The sequence below is a fragment of the Aphidius gifuensis genome, linkage group LG1 (assembly GCF_014905175.1).
Source record: "Aphidius gifuensis isolate YNYX2018 linkage group LG1, ASM1490517v1, whole genome shotgun sequence".
Classification (NCBI taxonomy): Eukaryota; Metazoa; Arthropoda; class Insecta; order Hymenoptera; family Braconidae; genus Aphidius; species Aphidius gifuensis.
The window spans coordinates 490,321-507,893 of record NC_057788.1 but is presented as its reverse complement, the minus strand read 5'-3'; the positions used below and the strand labels follow the sequence as shown (position 1 = coordinate 507,893).

Below are 17,573 nucleotides of genomic sequence, written 5' to 3'. Positions count from 1 at the left end.
AAGAGAGGGAGGTAAAAAAAAACTTGAAAATATAACAATTGTTTTTTTTTTTAATTAAAATATCTTATTTAATCATTTAAAAATTATTAGTACTATTAAAATGTTTATGATAAAATTTTACATAAAAAATTCAAGTATTGAATAATGATAATAGTAATTAGGTATTATTATTATTATTATTTTATTATTAATGTAAAAGAATAATAAAGTAATAATAAAAAAAAAAAAAAAAAAAAACACAAGAGAGAGCACTTGGAATTGTTGAATTTATTTTTTAATAAAAAAATTAATTAATGAATATCTTGAAATATTGATAAATCTGAATTTTCATTATTCGATATTATTCGAAGATTTTTTTCATTAGCCAAATGTAAAAGTGATACAAAAGCAAGTGGAAATGTTAATTCACTGGCATCATTTTTATTTAATTTATTTGGCAATTGAACAAAAACATCACTAAATTGTTTAATGTCTTTAACAATATGTTGATCATTTGTTGTAGTATCAGAATCATCAGCATCACCAATTTGACAATTTTCTTTTTCACCATCATCTTTTGTATCTAAACTTTTCCATATTGTTTTTTTTAAATTTCGCATATCCAATTTTTTGGCTCTTTGTGAAAATGGTATGTATATTTTTTCAGTTAATTTTGGTGCTTCAACAAGATTATCACCAACAAATGCACCTTGTGAAAATCCAACATTATCTTCATTTTCATTATTATTATTTTGTGTTAAATCTTGATTCATTTGTTGATTATCATTGTTATCATCAATAATCATATCATTATCATTATTATTAATGTCATCATATTGGCCATCATCATTATGATCATCATCATCATTATTAAATTCTGGTGTTTCATATGATACATTAAAATTATTCGGATCATTATTATTATCACCATCAGTGGCACCATCAACACCACCAAAAGTGAGTGCTTTTTGAACACGTAAATATCTCTCATCTCGAGTATTGTATTTAATTGTTTTTTCTGTATCATAAAAATCACATGATTCAAATAAAAATTTTTCTTTTTTCCAACCAACTGGATATTTATTTTTATTATTTGCATTAACTCTTGTTAATGTTGTAAAATTTTTGTCAACATTATCAGCTGTTAATTGTGAATATTCAATAGTAAATTCTTTTTTTTTCTTTGGTCCATCTTGACGACATCGACCAAATAATCTTGATTGACGATTTTTATTTTTAACAGTCCATGTTGATGGACCAGCTTGAAATATATTAACTGTATCACGTATATATGAATATTCAAGTTGTTCTGATGTTTTTTTACCAACAACAGTTAATACTTTTTCAATATCAACAATTTTTTCAGATAAACGATCAACTTGTTGAAATTGTGCATTAACATGTACTTCATCATCATCATAATCATCATTAATATCAAAATAATTTGTATTTGAATAAACATCATTATTACTATTTGGACCATTTCCTCCTGTTCCATTTTCAGATCCACCAGCTGGTAAACTAGCATTTAAATTGAATGGTAATGATTCATTTAAATTATCAAGTATTTCTTGTGATGATGTTACTGATTCATTGTCATTTGGATCCCAATTAAGAAATGAAAAATTTTCAAACATTGACATCATATTTTGTGATCCATTTGGTTTAATAACAGGCCATGGAACATTTAACAATTCATCATCATCATCATCATCTTCATCATCATTATTGTGATCTTTATCAAGTGGTATTTCTTCATCAAAATAAACATCTTTATATGGATGAAGATTTAAATTTTTATTACAATGTTTTGGTAACATAACTTGATAAAGCATATCAGTTGTTTGACAATCAGCATCACCAAACATTGGTGGTTCTAAACTAACTTTATCAGGTTTTGTTTGTAAACTTTCAATTGTTACTAATATTTTTTGTGATGATTTTCTTTTTTTTTTAATACGATCAGATTGACTATTGATATTTTGATTATTTTCATGATTATCATTGGGATTATTATCATCACCAGCACCACTATCACGATTACCATCATTATTATTATGATCATCTTGTGATTGTTTATCAAGATGACCAACCATTTTCATGGTGTCTTGATGTAATGAATCAACACGTAAACCATATATTTTAGCACTAACATCAAGTGTTGTACTGGCAATTTGAAGATTTGATAAACCTTCATCACGATTTTTTACCATGTATTCCATAAAATCAATCATACTCAAACTAAATGCATTTTTAATATTTATTTTATTTTGTGTATTTAGTTTAATGCATTCAGCAATACCATCTCTTATTTGTGGCACAGTCATACGTGTTATTCCTGATAAACCAAGTGATCTACGACTTCCTGAACGTTCAGTTTTATCATCATTAACAACATCATCAATTGGTGCTGGTGTTGAACGTTGAGCAATTACTGAACGACGACGTAGTGGACTTGATTCTAATAGAGTTGCATTTTCCATAAGAAGAGCATGACCCAAACTTTTACGACGATTCTCCATTTTATAAATATATTTTTAATTATCTAAAAAATAATTTTACTATTAGTACATATACCTAAATTATTACATATAAATTTATGTTGTCAAATTTAGTACCTTTTTTATGGTTATGTTTATTAGCAATTCGTAATTGATGAATAATTGTCTGTTATTTTATCCAAATCACTTTTCAACAAACAAAGCAGATTATATGTGTTTTCAAGATGAACAAGAATTTTTTTTAATACTTGAAGCTGTTTTTGATCACTTGGACTTTCAATTGGTATATCAATATCACTTTCCTAATAAACAATCATTTTTTAATATACACAAAATTACTAACAATAATTTAAAAGATTATATTTACATTTAAAAAATAGGTAATTTGTTTAAAATCAAAAACAACAACACAAACATTTAACATACCTGATCTTCCATTAATTAAATAATTAAATATATAAAAATATATTGTTAGCAATGTTTTTTTTTGTGTACACACACGAGCGTCTAATTTTTATTTTTTATAACCGTCGACAACATGGATCTATTTTATAATAATGATAATAAAAACTGGCGGGAGAGAGAGAAAAACAAAATAATCTGATTTGCTAGAGAATCAAGATGGCTACTTCATTTTAAATTTTGAAAAAGACAAGAGAGAGTAAAAATATGACTATTTTAAATAAATAATTATTATCGTTATATTTATAATGTAGTACATAAAATAGTTTTTATAAAAAAATTATTTGTTGAAGAAAGAGAGTATATTATATGCACTTACATTGTGGTAATTTATCAACTTGTAAATTCTGGGTGTTAGCCAACTTACTTTTTTGTTTTTTTTTTTTTTTTAACTTTTATCTTAATCATTCTATTTTTTTTTAATGAAAAGGGTGTAAAAAATACTTCATACAATTAATATTATTTTTATTTATTTATTTATTTATGATAGCTTGTTGTTGTTTTTATATTTGATAATGATTTTTTAACATTTTATCTTCGTAATTAATTTTTTTAAATATATATTTTTATGTTTGAAAATCGATTTCTTATATTTTAATTTTTAAAAATTGCACACTATCTACGTGAGCATTTGTATCAAAATATACTATTCTTTTTCTTTTTCTATGTTTTCAATTATCTTTATGTTAAAGTATGGCGATTCATATTGTTTTACATCAGGTATTAATGGAAAAATGCCGACCGTCAAAAGTTGTTCTCGATTCCTTGATATTTTTGCTGCTTTTTTGACAAATTCAGCAGTCACACTTGTGTCGTGAAGAAAGAGGTAAACAATTTTTGGTGAACTTTCAAGTAGTTTCGTGACTGAAACATCAGTTATTTTATTGCTTCGTGGTAAATATACTTTTACTATATTTTTGAGCAATTTGATTGAAGAATCAGTGATGTTACTGTGACCGTTGAAATGAATGATATGTAAATTATTCATCTTTGAAAGTGCTACTACACCATCATCGGTTATCCGTTTACAAGGTATAGATAAAAATTCTAATCGTTGGATGGTATTAGCAATAGTATACAAACTATTATCTGTAATAAAGCAACTTGATAAATTTAATGACCTGATATTTATTAACGAATGTCCCAGATAAGGAGGTTTCTTAAGATATCGATAATGGTTGAAATAAAAAGACATTTTATTATTTTTTAAATACTCAAATAAATTGTCGAAACCTCGTATACCAGCAACTTCTAAATATTTCATGACTTTCAGTTCACGAATCACCTAAAAAACAATTATAGATAAGTACGTTAAAGAATAAAAAGAGTACTTTCAAATTTTTTTTGTAATACCTAAAAAGTTACAACTTACACAATTAAATTCTTCTGGATAATCACAGCTGTTATTCAAGTGGTTGACGAAATTTAACAAATTTAGTTCAATCAATGTATCAGCAACGTTTCTCAATGAATTTATTAAAGACACAGGTATTATTTTATTCCCCATATTTTGAAATATAATTGTCAAAGACCTTAGTTTAGATAGACGTGTAAATGCATTGGATAACATTGCATCGTCAGTATCGATGAATCTCAATCGAAGTTTCATGAGGTTTGGACAACAATCATTAACAACTGGCACTATGTTACAATGACCATAAGCTGTCAAGTCTAATATTGTTAAAAAACGACCACACTTATCAAGCAGTGACTTTAAAAAATTTAATTTTTCATCAGCCGTTTGATACTTTTTTAAACACTTTGGAAACTCATGATATTTCCAATAAGTTAATTCAAGTTTTTTGACATTAAACCAAGAATCATTCAGGGCTCTTTTCCATTTTTTGCATACTAAAAAAATAAATTAATATACCATAAATAAATAAATAGTTTTTTTTTTTAATGAAATAATTTATATGTTATAATTATCATACCCAGTGCAATTTTAAGTCTCTCACATGCTGGTACATGCATGAATATTTCAGCCAGGCAATCATCATTAACACAGTCAATTATTATATTTTTGGCATAGGAATGATCATCATTATGATCATATATCTAAAAAGGATAAATAATATTTTTATATTTATAATAACAATAATGTAATATTTAATCTACGAGTATGTTTTAACTGCAATAATTTTTTAGACTTACGTTATCACTTTTTTCATTCCATGTTTCCATGATGCCCTTATGCTTTTTTATGTTATTTAAAAAATAATTTTACTATTAGTACATATATCTAAATAATTTATGTTGTCAAATTCAATACCTTTTTAATGGTTATGTTTATTAGCAATTTGTAGATATTGATGAATAATTGTCTGTTATTTTTTCCAAATCACTTTTTAACAAACAAAAAAGATTATATGTATCTTCAAGATGAACAAGAATTTTTTTTAATACTTGAAGTTGTTTTTGATCACTTGAACTTTCAATTGGTATATCAATATCACTTTCCTAATAAACAATCATTTTTTAATATACACAAAATTAATAATAAAGTTTAAAAGATTATATTTACATTTAGAAAATAAATAAATTGTTTAAAATTAAAAACAACAACAATAAAAACTTTTAACATATCTGATCTTCCATTAATTAAATAATTAAATATATTAAAATATATTTTTATGTTTTTTTTTTGTGTGTTCACACGAGCTCTCAATTTTCATAACAGACAACGTCGACACGTGGATCTGTTTTGTCATAATGATAATTAATGAAAGAGCGAGAGATGAAGAGGAAATAGAGGAGAGAATATAAACAAAATAATCTGATTGGCTAGAGAATCAAGATGGCTACTTCATTTTAAATTTTAAAAAAGACAAGCGATCAGGTAAGTAAAAATATATGACTATTTTAAATAAAATAATTGTTATAATTATATTTATAATGAAATACATAATTAGTTTTTATAAAAAAAATATGATAGACAAAAACAACTTATTTGTTAAAGGAAGAAAGTATATTATATGCATTTACATTGTGGTATATATTCAAGTATCAACTTTGCTTGTAAATTCTGGGTGTTGGGCCAACTTAATTCTTTATTTTTTTTTTTTCAACTTTTATCTTAATCATTCTATTTTTTTTTATGGAAAAAGTGTAAAAAATACTTTATTAACAATTAACATTACATTTTTTAAATAAATTAATTTATTTATGATAGCTTGTTGTTGTTTTTATATTTAATAATGTTTTTTTAACATTTAAATTTGAAAACAAATTTCTTATATTTTAAATATAAGATAAAAATTGTACACTATTTACGTCGAACTTGTGTCACCATGAACTGTTTTATTTTTTCTTTTTCTATATTTTCAATTATATTTATGTTAAAAAATTCCGATCCATATTGTTTTACATCAGGTATTAATGGAAAAATGCCGACCGTCAAAAGCTGTTCTCGATTCCTTGATATTTCTGCTGCTTTTTTGACAAATTCAGCAGTTACACTTGTGTCGTGAAGAAAAAAGTAGTCAACTTTTGGTGAATTTTCAAGAAGTTTTATGAGTGAAGCATCAGTTATTTTATTGCTTTGTGGCATACATACTTTTACTATATTTTTGAGCAATTTGATTGAAGAATCAGTGATGTTACTGTGACCGTTGAAATGAATATTATGTAAATTATTCATCTTTGAAAGTGCTACTACACCATTATCGGTTATCCGTTTACAAGGTATAGATAAAAATTCTAATCTTTGGATGGTATTCGCAATAATATACAAACTGTCATCTCTAATACAGCAACTTGATAAACTTAATGACCTGATTTTCATTAACCAATGTCCCAGATAAGGAGGTTTTTTAAGGTATTGATAATGGTTGAAATAAAATGACATTTTATTATTTTTTAAAAACTCAAATAAATTTTCGACACCTCGTATACCAGCAACTTCTAAAATTTGCATGACCTTTAGTTGACGAATCACCTGAAAAAGCAATTTTAGATAAGTAAGTATGTTAAAGAATAAAAAAAATACTTAAAATTTTTTTTTGTAATAGATAAAAAGTTACAACTTACACAATTAAATTCTTTTGGATAATCACAATTGTCATCTACGTGATTAACAAAATTTAACAAATTCAGTTCAATCAATGTATCAGCAACGTTTATCAATGAATTTATTAAAGTCACAGGTATTATTTTATTTTTCATATTTTGAAATATAATTGTCAAGGACCTTAGTTTAGATAGACGTGTAAATGCATTGGATAACATTGCATCGTTAGTATCGATGAATCTCAATCGAAGTTTCATGAGGTTTGGACAACAATCATTAACAACTGGCACTATGTTACAATGACCATAAGCTGTTATGTCTAATGTTGTTAAAAAACGACCACACTTATCAAGCAGTGACTTTAAAAAATTCAATTTTTCATCAGCCGTTTGATATTTTTTTAAACACTTTGGAAATTCATGATATTTCCAATAAGTTAATTCAAGTTTTTTGACATTAAACCAAGAATCATTCAGGGCTCTTTTCCATTTTTTGCATACTAAAAAAATAAATTGATAATTATTAAATATAATTAAAAAAATAAATTAAGAAATAAATAAATAGTTTTTTTTTTTAATGAAATAATTTATATGTTATAATAATCATACCCAGTGCAATTTTAAGTCTCTCACATGCTGGTACATGCATGAATATTTCAGCCAGGCAATCATCATTAACACAGTCAATTATTATATTTTTTGCATAGGAATGATCATCATTATGATGATATATCTAAAAAGAATGAATAATATATTTATATTTGTAATAATAACGATATAATGCAATAATTTTTTAGACTTACGTTATCACTCTTTTCATTAAATGTTTCCATGATGCCCTATTATGCTTTTTTATGTTATTTAAATTATTTTTTTATTTTTTATTATGTAAAAAATAATTTTACTCTTAGTAAATATAAATTAGTACATATAAATTTATGTTGTCAAATTTATTACCTTAGTGATGGTTATGTTTATTAGCAATTTGTAATTGATGAATAATTGTCTGTTATTTTATCCAAATCACTTTTCAACAAACAAAGTAGATTATATGTGTTTTCAAGATGAAAAAAATTAAGAGCAAAGTTTAATAGATTATATTTACATTTAAAAAGTAGGTAAATTGTTTAAAATTAAAAACAAAAACGAACACTTCCAACATACCCGATTTTCCATTAATTAAATAATTTAATGATTAAATATATAAAAATATATTACTATCAATGTTTTTTTTTTTTGTAAACACGTGCTTTTAATTTTCATAACAGCCATGCTGGTCGACACATGGATCTGTTTTATAATAATGATAATAAAACAGACGGGAGAGAGAGAGATAAAGAGAGAAGAGAGAGACAAAAATAAACAAAATAATCTGATTGGCTAGAGAATTAAGATGGCTTCTATTTATTTTAAATTTTAAAAAAGACTACATAGAGACTAGGTAACTAAAAAAATATGTGACTATTTTAAATAAATAATTATAATCATTATATTTATCATGGAATAATTAGTTTTTAAAAAAAATATTGACAAAAAAAATTATCTGTTGAAGGAAGAGAGTATATTATATGCATTTACATTGTGGTATATTGTTAAGTGCACTGTAATGCATTGTTATATATATGTATAAATTTGTAACTTGGTAACTGTTGGCACAAGCCAACTTTCTTCTTTTTTTTTTTTTATTTTCAACTTGTATCTTAATCATTGTATTTTTTTTTTATAGAAGGGGTGTAAAAAATACTTTATGCAATTATTTTTTTTTTTTTAAATTAACAAATTAATTTATAATATCTTGTTGTTGTTTTTACATTTGATAATGTTTTTAAACATTTCATCTTCGTAATTAACTTTTTTAAATAAATATATGTTTATTATATTTGAAAACAAATTTCTTATATTTTAATTGATAAAAATTGCACACTATCTACGTGAGCATTTGTATCAAAATGTACTATTTTTTTTCTTTTTTTACTATATTTTCAATAGTATATATTTTAAAATATTCCGATGTATATTGTTTTAAATCAGGTATAAATGAAATTATGAACGTCAAAAGTTGTTTTCGATTATTTGATATTTCTGCTGCTTTTTTAACAAAGTCAACAGTCACACTTGTGTCGTGAAGAAAAAGGTAGTCAATGTTTGGTGAATTTTCAAGAAGTTTTGTGACTGAAGCATCAGTTATTTTATTGCTTCGTGGTAAACATACTTTTACTATATTTTTGAGCAATTTTATTGAAGAATCAGTGATGTTACTGTGACCGTTTAAATAAATATATCGTAAATTATTCATCTTTGAAAGTGCCACTACACCATCATCGGTTATAAATTTACAAGGTATCTCTAATAATTCTAACCACTTGATGGTATTGGCAATAGTATACAAACCATCATTTTTAATATAGCACCAGTTCAAATCCAATGTTCTGATATGTATCAACGGATGTGATAGATAAGGAGGTTTTATAAGGTAATTAGTATGGTTAAAAAAAAATAAAAATTTATTATCTATGATATGCTTGTATATATCCTCAAAAACTCGTATACCAGCAACTTCTAAATTTTTCATGACTTTCAGTTCACGAATCACCTAAAAAATAATTATAGATAAGTATGTTAAAGAATAAAAAAAATAATTTTGATTTTTTTTTTATAATAGATAGAAAGTTACAACTTACACAATTAAATTCTTTTGGATAATCACAACTGTCATCCAAGTGATTGACAAAATTTAACAAATTGAGTTCCATCAATGTATCAGCAACGTTTTTCAATGAATTTATTAAAGTCACAGGTATTATTTTATTTTTCATATTTTGAAATATAATTGTCAAAGACTTTAGTTTAGATAGACGTGTAAATGCATTGGATAACATTGCATCGTTAGTATCAATGAATCTCAATCGAAGTTTTGTGAGGTTTGGACAACAATCATTAATAACTGGCACTATGTTACAATGACCATAAGCTGTGATGTCTAATGTTGTTAAATAACGACCACACTTATCAAGCAGTGAGTTTAAAAAATTCAATTTTCCATCAGCTGTTTGATATTTTTTTAAACACTTTGGAAACTCATGATATTTCCAATAAGTTAATTCAAGTTTTTTGACATTAAACCAAGAATCATTCAGGGCTCTTTTCCATTTTTTGCATACTAAAAAAATAAATTAATATACCATAAATAAATAAATAGTTTTAATTTAATGAAATAATTCATATGTTATAATTATCATACCCAGTGCAATTTTAAGTCTCTCACATGCTGGCACATGCATGAATATTTCAGCTAAGCAATCATCATTAACACAGTCAATAATTATATTTTTGGCATAGGAATGATCATCATTATGATGATATATCTAAAAAGAATAAATAATATATTTATATTTATAATTACAATAATGTTTTGACTCTAGTTATTTTCTGGACTTACGTTACAACTCTTTTTATTAAATATCTCCATGGTACCCTTATGTTTTTTTACTGCGATCTCTTCAAACTTTAATTCACGTTTCATTCTTATAAAGTCACTAACGTTTGGTATAATTTTAATATAATTAGTACTATGATCAAGTTTGCTTTTAGGTATATTTTTTCGTTATAATATAAGTATATTTACAATATATTTTAAAAAATTAAGATTTTTCAAGCTCTATGTTAATTTCTCAAACATAATCTAAGCCAGCATTGGCCAAATCTTGGTTTTACAGACCAGTATTGGCAACGGATTTACTCATTCTGATCTCACTCATATTTGATAACATTACAATGTGCTAATCACTATATAAACAAGTATTGGATTAATATTTTTTTATCTTAATATTTATATTAAGATTTTTATTAATAATAGCAGGTTGTCCTTTAAAAAGTTATACCTATATGTATGCGCACTCTCACGCTTGCAAACAACGTATGCACACTCTCACGTGCGCATGGAAATATATATATATATATATATATATATTTTTAACTTCTGCGCGTATGCGCGATCATGATGCGTCAAAACAAAGTGACGTCATCCCAGGGATATGTATTATGTTTATGTCATGTTGCAACATGACAGTATGATACAAAATAAAAAATATTTTATTATTTATTTTTTATATATTTTTACAGTATATTTTTTATATATTTGTATGTAGTTTAATAGTAATGGTACCATGGATATTTCATATTTTCATATATTTTTTATTTGTGTCATGTTGTCCTGGTCATTAGGCATTGGGTGACTTTTGTGTTAATATTGAAGGTTATGTTGTTTTGTTATGGTTTGTTTTGATAACATCTAGCCATGGAGATCTACATTAAACTCCATGCAGCTAGCCTAGACCTGGACATGCTAGTGTTTATTTAATTTTATGACCTACATCTGTTAATTTGTTTAATCCAACATGGCAGGGACACGTGAGGATTATAAATATTCTCATATAGTGGCTTTTTTTTTCTCGTTAAAGAATGTTTTTATTTTGTAACTTTGCCAGCTGGTTAAACAACAACTTCATCCTGCTCAAATACACCATGATCATACTATTCGACATGATGAGATACATTAGATACCAAGGCCGAATGAAGCATAGTAATTAATTTTTGCATTTAAATTATTATCTCAGGCTGATAAACTCTGATACTAATTGTCTTTTTTTTCAGTTAAAAAAGATCCAGATAAATTGAAAATTTGATTACAAGAAAATGTAAAATTTTTCAATAATAAATTTGATAAACAACACAGTACACAACAAAAGCAATAACGATAGATAGTGTTGATAGTTGTCAGCTAATAATAGTAATAATATATTCAACCAAATTGAATAAAAATGTTATTTTTTTTTTCAAAACAAAAACAAAATGACAATATTTTATTATTTTTCTTTTTCTTTTTCTTTTTCTTTTTCTTTTTCTTTTTCTTTTTCTTTTTCTTTTTCTTTTTCTTTTTCTTGCCGATTATCTTTATATTTTATTTTACAAAAAAAAAGTTTCATTCAGAATTAGACTTCCACGTTGAAACATCATAAAATAATTAGTTGCAATTATTAAAAATTGATTAACAATATTAATTAATAATGGAAAAAACTTGTCTTCATTATTTGTTAGATACAAAAACTAAAAAAGTTTATCCAGTTTTACTAAAACTTGATGCATACATTAAAGTTTTAACAAGTAAGTTTTTTTTTATTTTTATTTTTTCTCGCGTGATGGATTTGTTTTTTTTTTTTTTTTTTTTTTATGAGAAAATATTAATTTTAGTTTTATTGTTACAGATAAACAATATTCAAAATTAATTTATAAAAAAGCAATGGAACGTTATCACAACAACAAAACATTACCAATTAATTTAACAATAGATATTGATGTGGAACAAGTTGGTGATGGTCTTGAAGATAGCAGACACAATCCAAGATTAATAATTAATGAAATGATACAAAACAATGGACAACAAGCAGAATTGATTGGACATGTTGAAAATTTACCAGTCGACTTACCAATAAATATTGATATGGAGCAAATTGGTCTTGAAGATAGCAGACACAATCCAAGATTAATAATTAATGAAATGATACAAAACAATGGACAACAAGCAGAATTGATTGGACATGTTGAAAATTTACCAGTCGACTTACCAATAGATATTGATATGGAGCAAATTGGTCTTGAAGATAGCAGACACAATCCAAGATTAATAATTAATGAAATGATACAAAACAATGGACAACAAGCAGAATTGATTGGACATGTTGAAAATTTACCAGTCGACTTACCAATAAATATTGATATGGAGCAAATTGATCTTGAAGATAGCAGACACAATCCAGGATTAATAATTAATGAAATGATACAAAACAATGGACAACAAGCAGAATTGATTGGACATGTTGAAAATTTACCAGTCGACTTACCAATAGATATTGATATGGAGCAAATTGGTCTTGAAGATAACAGACACAATCCAAGATTAATAATTAATGAAATGATACAAAACAATTTACAACTTCTTGACAACGTTGTTTCAGCAGTAAATGAAGACAACGTTGAAGATTTTTATAAAAAAATGTATCCCATTCTTACTCGACAATGTAATGAATATTTACTGAGAGATGCTGACATGAGAGATGGTACGAATCATTTGCAACTGCCAAGGATTCCATGCTTAGAGCAATTATTGGAATGTAAGCTCGAGGAAGATGACTTGAATGAGCAAGTTGAATAATATTATTTTTGAGGATAATATCAATTTGTCTTGTTCACCAATCCATATCCAATGATCTATTCCATAGAAATCATAATTTAAAAAAAAAATATATATATTTTAACTTTTTTTTTTTTCAATAAAAATTGATTGATTTTAGAAATGATTTGACAACTTAATAAAAAAATAATCAAAATAAAACAAAGTTTAAAACTATAAAACAAAATGTATCAACGTATTTAATATTAAATGGTTTTATAATTATATAATATTAATAATGATTTGACAGCTGATATTAAAATAAACAAAATAAAATATAAAACAAATTGTGTTAACAAATTCAATAGGTATTTAGTTTTTTTTTTTCATTTTTATCCATAATTTAAATTCATTTTCAGGATATAATTGAAAAATAATTTCACTTTACTTATTATTTTTTTTTTTTCTTTTATTTTTTTAACAATTAATTTTTGGTGAGTGTTATTGTATGATGTATGTTATTTATCATCAACAAATAAAATTCTTAAAATACTAGTACTTATATTTCAAGGTGTATTGACAAATGTCAAACCATCACTGTCTAATAATGTAACTGGTGAATGGACTGGTAAATCAAAAAAAGTATTTAACAAACTTATTAAAAATAAAAATGATATTTATGGTATAGTTTATTCAGTTGATGACAGTGTTGTATCAATAAATCTCATTTATTTAGATAGAAATGCTGAGAGAACAGATGTTAATGAATCTTGCTAAAAAATAAATTCAAGTTAAGCTTCATAATTCAACAAATATTGGAATGGCAATGAAAGTCATTGTACATGAAACTTAATTCAGTATTATTTGATTGAACAATTGAAGAAGCACAAACAGAATTAACTAATGCTGCAAATGTTAGTTAAAATTCACGAACAAATTTATTGTCTCTTAAAAATACAACATTAATGCCAATTATTCTTGATCTTGTTGGTTTCTTTTTGTAAATTTTAAATAATAAGTATTTTAATTAAAAAAAGTAACATTCTTATGATTAAAAATTAAAAACTTTATTCAATTTAATTAAAAACTTATTTAACAAATTGTTATTATTATTACTTGATTTTTTTTGTAATATTTTTAGTATTTTTCTTAACAGATTTAATCAAGGCTTCAAGATCTTTACTCAATTTATCTTCTTTTGATGGTTTTGATATTTTAATAGCTGGCAGTTCCTGAAATAAATAAATAATTAAATAAATAAATGAACAAATAATAATGATAAATAAAGGTATGTTATAATTTAAAATTGTTAAATTACCGATGATACATCATCTTCTGCTCGTCGTTTCAGTTTTTCTTGAATAATTTCTTCGGTCCCCTTCGTCTTTCGATAATGTGGATCAGCAGGATCAATATTAAAATGATGCGAATTGTAAAGTGCTGCGAATCTTGAATCTTCAACGTCAACCTTAAATGTATCCTCATTATCAAGTTCTGCTTTTTTAACTTTTTTCTTTTTAATCAAACGTTTTTTCTTTGATTTAGCCATTGAATCATTCTCTTCAATGTCTTTCATATTAAAATGATGTTTTTCAAGCTGATCATCGTTATTAAGTAACAAAAGTTCAAGCTCAGCTTGTTTTTTTGCTTTTTTATCATCATCATCATCATCATTAGATTCAACTTTTTTATTTTTTTTATTTTTATCAACTTTGTTATTATTTTTTTTTGGTTTTAAATTTTTTATTTCGTCAGCGAAAAATGGATCATTCATATCAACATCTGAAGGTATTGAATCATCACTTTCATCATCATCATCTTCATTATTTTTTTGTTCTTTCAATTGTCTTTTTTCTTGTCTTTTTAATTTTTTCTTTTCTTTAATTTTTTCAGTTTTTTGTTCAAAAATTGAAAGTTTAGAAATTTCTTTTTGTTTCAATTGATCCTTCAATGCTTTATCAGCTTTTTCTTTAACACCAAGACTCCAAGTAAATTCAATTCCAACATCTTTTTTCTTTTTTTCCTCATCTTTGTCTTTAATTGATTGTAAAAGTGATCTATACTTATTTAACGAAGTTTTTTTATCATTAGAAATAAATTTATTTTTTATTTCTTCATTTTCATTTTCTATAATAAAAAAATATTAATAATTAATAAATAATAATTTAAACTAAAAAATATCATTTTAAAAAATAAATAAATAAATAAATTACCAATTTTTTTTTCTTTATCATCATCATTATCATCATCATCATCACTTGATCCAGATCCTAGATAAGCATTAATATCATTTTCATCAATTTCATTAATTTTACCAGAATTAATTTTATTTGTTATTTCTTGTCTCTCTGGTTTAGTCTCGTCCCATGTTAAATCAACTTTAACTTGCTGCAAAGCTGTTGTTGTAAATAATCTTGGCATGTATTTTGTTGGATCTGGTAATTTATTACAAGTTTCTTTGGGTTCTTGATCAAATTCCATATCATCTGGTATAAAACGTAAATCAAGTTTAGTTGATGTTGATTCATATTCAATACCATCACATTCAGTATATATTTTATTAGCTGTTTCTGGTGAATCAAATTTAATAACAGCATAGTAATATTTTAATCTATTCAATTGATATTGACGCATTTTTTCCATAGTATAAGCTGATCCTTCTTCATTTTGACTGTCATTACCATCACTTTCATTATTATCATTATTATCATCATCATCATCATTATCAGAATCATCAGAATCATTATTATTTTTTTTATTTTTTTCATTTTCTTTTTTAGAATCAACAAGTTCAATTGGTCCTTTTATTTCTTCTTCTTGAAGACGTTTTAATCCATATTCAGATGGATATATATTAACTGAATGTACAAATCCACCAGCTTGAAGAAATGAATTAAATAATACCATTAAATCAATTGCTCTAATTCTGTCCCAATCCATATTACAAGCAGCTAATCTTGATGTTATTGTTTCAGTTGTTCCAGCTTCTTTATCCAATTCACCCCATTGATGTTCAATCTCTTCATCTTCATCTTCATCATTATCAACATCATCATGTAATACCTTGTCATCATCGTCATCTGATGAATCATCAGATGAATCATCACTAAATAATTGTTTTTCACCTCGAGCATAATCAAAAGTAAGATCTTGAAGTTTTTTTTTAGTATCATTATCAAGTTTACCATCAACTTTTTTATTTTTAAGTTTTAACTGTTTTTTATTTTCAATTAAATCTTTTTTATCAATAACATTTGATTCATCAGACTCGTCTTCATCTTCATCATCATCATCTTTATTATTTTTATCATCTTCATCATCATCAGATTCATCAGAGTAATGATAAAATTTTTCCATTCCCTGTGATGAAATTGGATTGATAACTGCTCCTCGTTTATCAACAGTTGAATTAATTTGAAATTTTTTATCAGTACGTACTGATTTAAATCTCTCATCAATTTTAACTTTTTTTTCTTCTTTTGGAATTGGTTTATATTTTGGATCTCTTGAAAGATTCGAAAATCTCGAATCTTTTTGCATATCTTTAACCATTTTTTAATTTATTTTATTTTAACAATCTAAAACAACAACAACAATAATAAATTAATTTAATATATTGTTTGATAAATAAAAAACAATAGGCATAATAATTAAGAGGTTATAAAGAGAATAATTACAAACATCAACTTACTTTTTATCAAAACGTATACAATTTTTATCTTTTTTTATTATTAAAAAATAAGATGATTGTTTTATTTTTTATGTTGTTGTTGTGATATGTAAACAATTACTTGAAAATTATCAATAAAACAATGTTTATTGATAAAAAAACAAACTTGTCTGTGCAGCTGTGCTTGTCTGTTAGACATGTGGTGCTGGTCCAGTGGTGGTCATCATTTTCAATTTTTTTATCATGTGTGTTTTTTTATGTATAAAGGTGGTCATCTTTTTTTTTTATGTAGATATGAAAGTGTTCTGTGTTAACAACAATAAAAGAGAGAGAGAGAGAAAAGATGGCCACTATTTATTTCAAATTTTCAAAAAGACTAGAAACCAGGTAAGTTTAATAAATATAATTATTATCATTGTTTTAAAAAAAAAAATATAATAGACACAAAAAAATTATTCACTGAAAAAAAAAGGTATACTTATTATATGCATTAACATTGTGGTATTTCCTCAAGAATATACTTGTAAATTCTGGGTGTTGGCACGAACCAACTTTCTTCTCAATTTTTTTTTTTTTAACTTTTATCTTAATCATTTTATTTTTTCTTATAGAAGGGGTGTAAAAAATACTTTATGCAATTATTATTATTTTTTAAATTAATTAATTAATAAATTTATAATAGCTTGTTGTTGTTTTTATATTTAATAATGTTTTTTAAAAATTTCATTTTCTTAATCTACTTTTTTAAATAAATATATATTTATGCTTGAAAACAGATATCTTA

The 17,573-nt window shown here is 24.8% G+C and overlaps 4 protein-coding genes across 4 annotated transcripts; 1 reads left to right on the top strand and 3 right to left on the bottom strand.

Annotated features, from left to right (window-relative positions):
* Positions 1 to 41: 41 nt before the first annotated feature.
* On the bottom strand, positions 42 to 2,981 carry LOC122860680 (condensin complex subunit 2). Its single transcript, XM_044164591.1, has 3 exons — positions 2,907 to 2,981; positions 2,598 to 2,782; positions 42 to 2,524 (listed from the first exon to the last, which is right to left on the bottom strand). The coding sequence occupies exon 3, from the start codon at positions 2,499 to 2,501 to the stop codon at positions 291 to 293; it is 2,211 nt and encodes a 736-aa protein (XP_044020526.1). The 5' UTR covers positions 2,502 to 2,524; positions 2,598 to 2,782; positions 2,907 to 2,981; the 3' UTR covers positions 42 to 290.
* Positions 2,982 to 8,421: 5,440 nt separating this feature from the next.
* LOC122860679 (SCF E3 ubiquitin ligase complex F-box protein grrA-like) lies at positions 8,422 to 10,309 on the bottom strand. The gene is made up of 3 exons (XM_044164590.1): positions 10,192 to 10,309; positions 9,632 to 10,110; positions 8,422 to 9,543 (listed from the first exon to the last, which is right to left on the bottom strand). The coding sequence occupies exons 1-3, from the start codon at positions 10,229 to 10,231 to the stop codon at positions 8,905 to 8,907; spliced, it is 1,158 nt and encodes a 385-aa protein (XP_044020525.1). The 5' UTR covers positions 10,232 to 10,309; the 3' UTR covers positions 8,422 to 8,904.
* Positions 10,310 to 10,979: 670 nt separating this feature from the next.
* LOC122860677 lies at positions 10,980 to 13,476 on the top strand. Its single transcript, XM_044164589.1, has 3 exons — positions 10,980 to 11,532; positions 11,604 to 12,113; positions 12,215 to 13,476. The coding sequence occupies exons 2-3, from the start codon at positions 12,017 to 12,019 to the stop codon at positions 13,159 to 13,161; spliced, it is 1,044 nt and encodes a 347-aa protein (XP_044020524.1). The 5' UTR covers positions 10,980 to 11,532; positions 11,604 to 12,016; the 3' UTR covers positions 13,162 to 13,476.
* A 690-nt stretch (positions 13,477 to 14,166) lies between these two features.
* LOC122860676 (ESF1 homolog) lies at positions 14,167 to 17,002 on the bottom strand. Its single transcript, XM_044164588.1, has 4 exons — positions 16,811 to 17,002; positions 15,333 to 16,697; positions 14,438 to 15,246; positions 14,167 to 14,351 (listed from the first exon to the last, which is right to left on the bottom strand). Exons 2-4 carry the CDS (start codon positions 16,669 to 16,671, stop codon positions 14,232 to 14,234), a joined length of 2,268 nt encoding a protein of 755 aa, XP_044020523.1. The 5' UTR covers positions 16,672 to 16,697; positions 16,811 to 17,002; the 3' UTR covers positions 14,167 to 14,231.
* Positions 17,003 to 17,573: the final 571 nt, after the last annotated feature.

Excerpts from the sequence above, each read along its gene's own strand:
- LOC122860677 (XM_044164589.1), top strand. The coding sequence starts at position 12,017 with ATGGAAAAAACTTGTCTTCATTATTTGTTAGATACAAAAACTAAAAAA. Across the intron at positions 12,114-12,214 it reads ATACATTAAAGTTTTAACAA|ATAAACAATATTCAAAATTA; the intron begins GTAAGTTTTTTT and ends TTATTGTTACAG.
- LOC122860679 (XM_044164590.1), bottom strand. The coding sequence starts at position 10,231 with ATGCATGTGCCAGCATGTGAGAGACTTAAAATTGCACTGG. Across the intron at positions 10,111-10,191 it reads GAGACTTAAAATTGCACTGG|TATGCAAAAAATGGAAAAGA; the intron begins GTATGATAATTA and ends TTATTTTTTTAG. Across the intron at positions 9,544-9,631 it reads ATCCAAAAGAATTTAATTGT|GTGATTCGTGAACTGAAAGT; the intron begins GTAAGTTGTAAC and ends ATTATTTTTTAG.
- LOC122860680 (XM_044164591.1), bottom strand. The coding sequence starts at position 2,501 with ATGGAGAATCGTCGTAAAAGTTTGGGTCATGCTCTTCTTATGGAAAAT.
- LOC122860676 (XM_044164588.1), bottom strand. The coding sequence starts at position 16,671 with ATGGTTAAAGATATGCAAAAAGATTCGAGATTTTCGAATCTTTCAAGA. Across the intron at positions 15,247-15,332 it reads TGATAAAGAAAAAAAAATTG|AAAATGAAAATGAAGAAATA; the intron begins GTAATTTATTTA and ends TTTTTATTATAG. Across the intron at positions 14,352-14,437 it reads CAGAAGATGATGTATCATCG|GAACTGCCAGCTATTAAAAT; the intron begins GTAATTTAACAA and ends TATTTATTTCAG.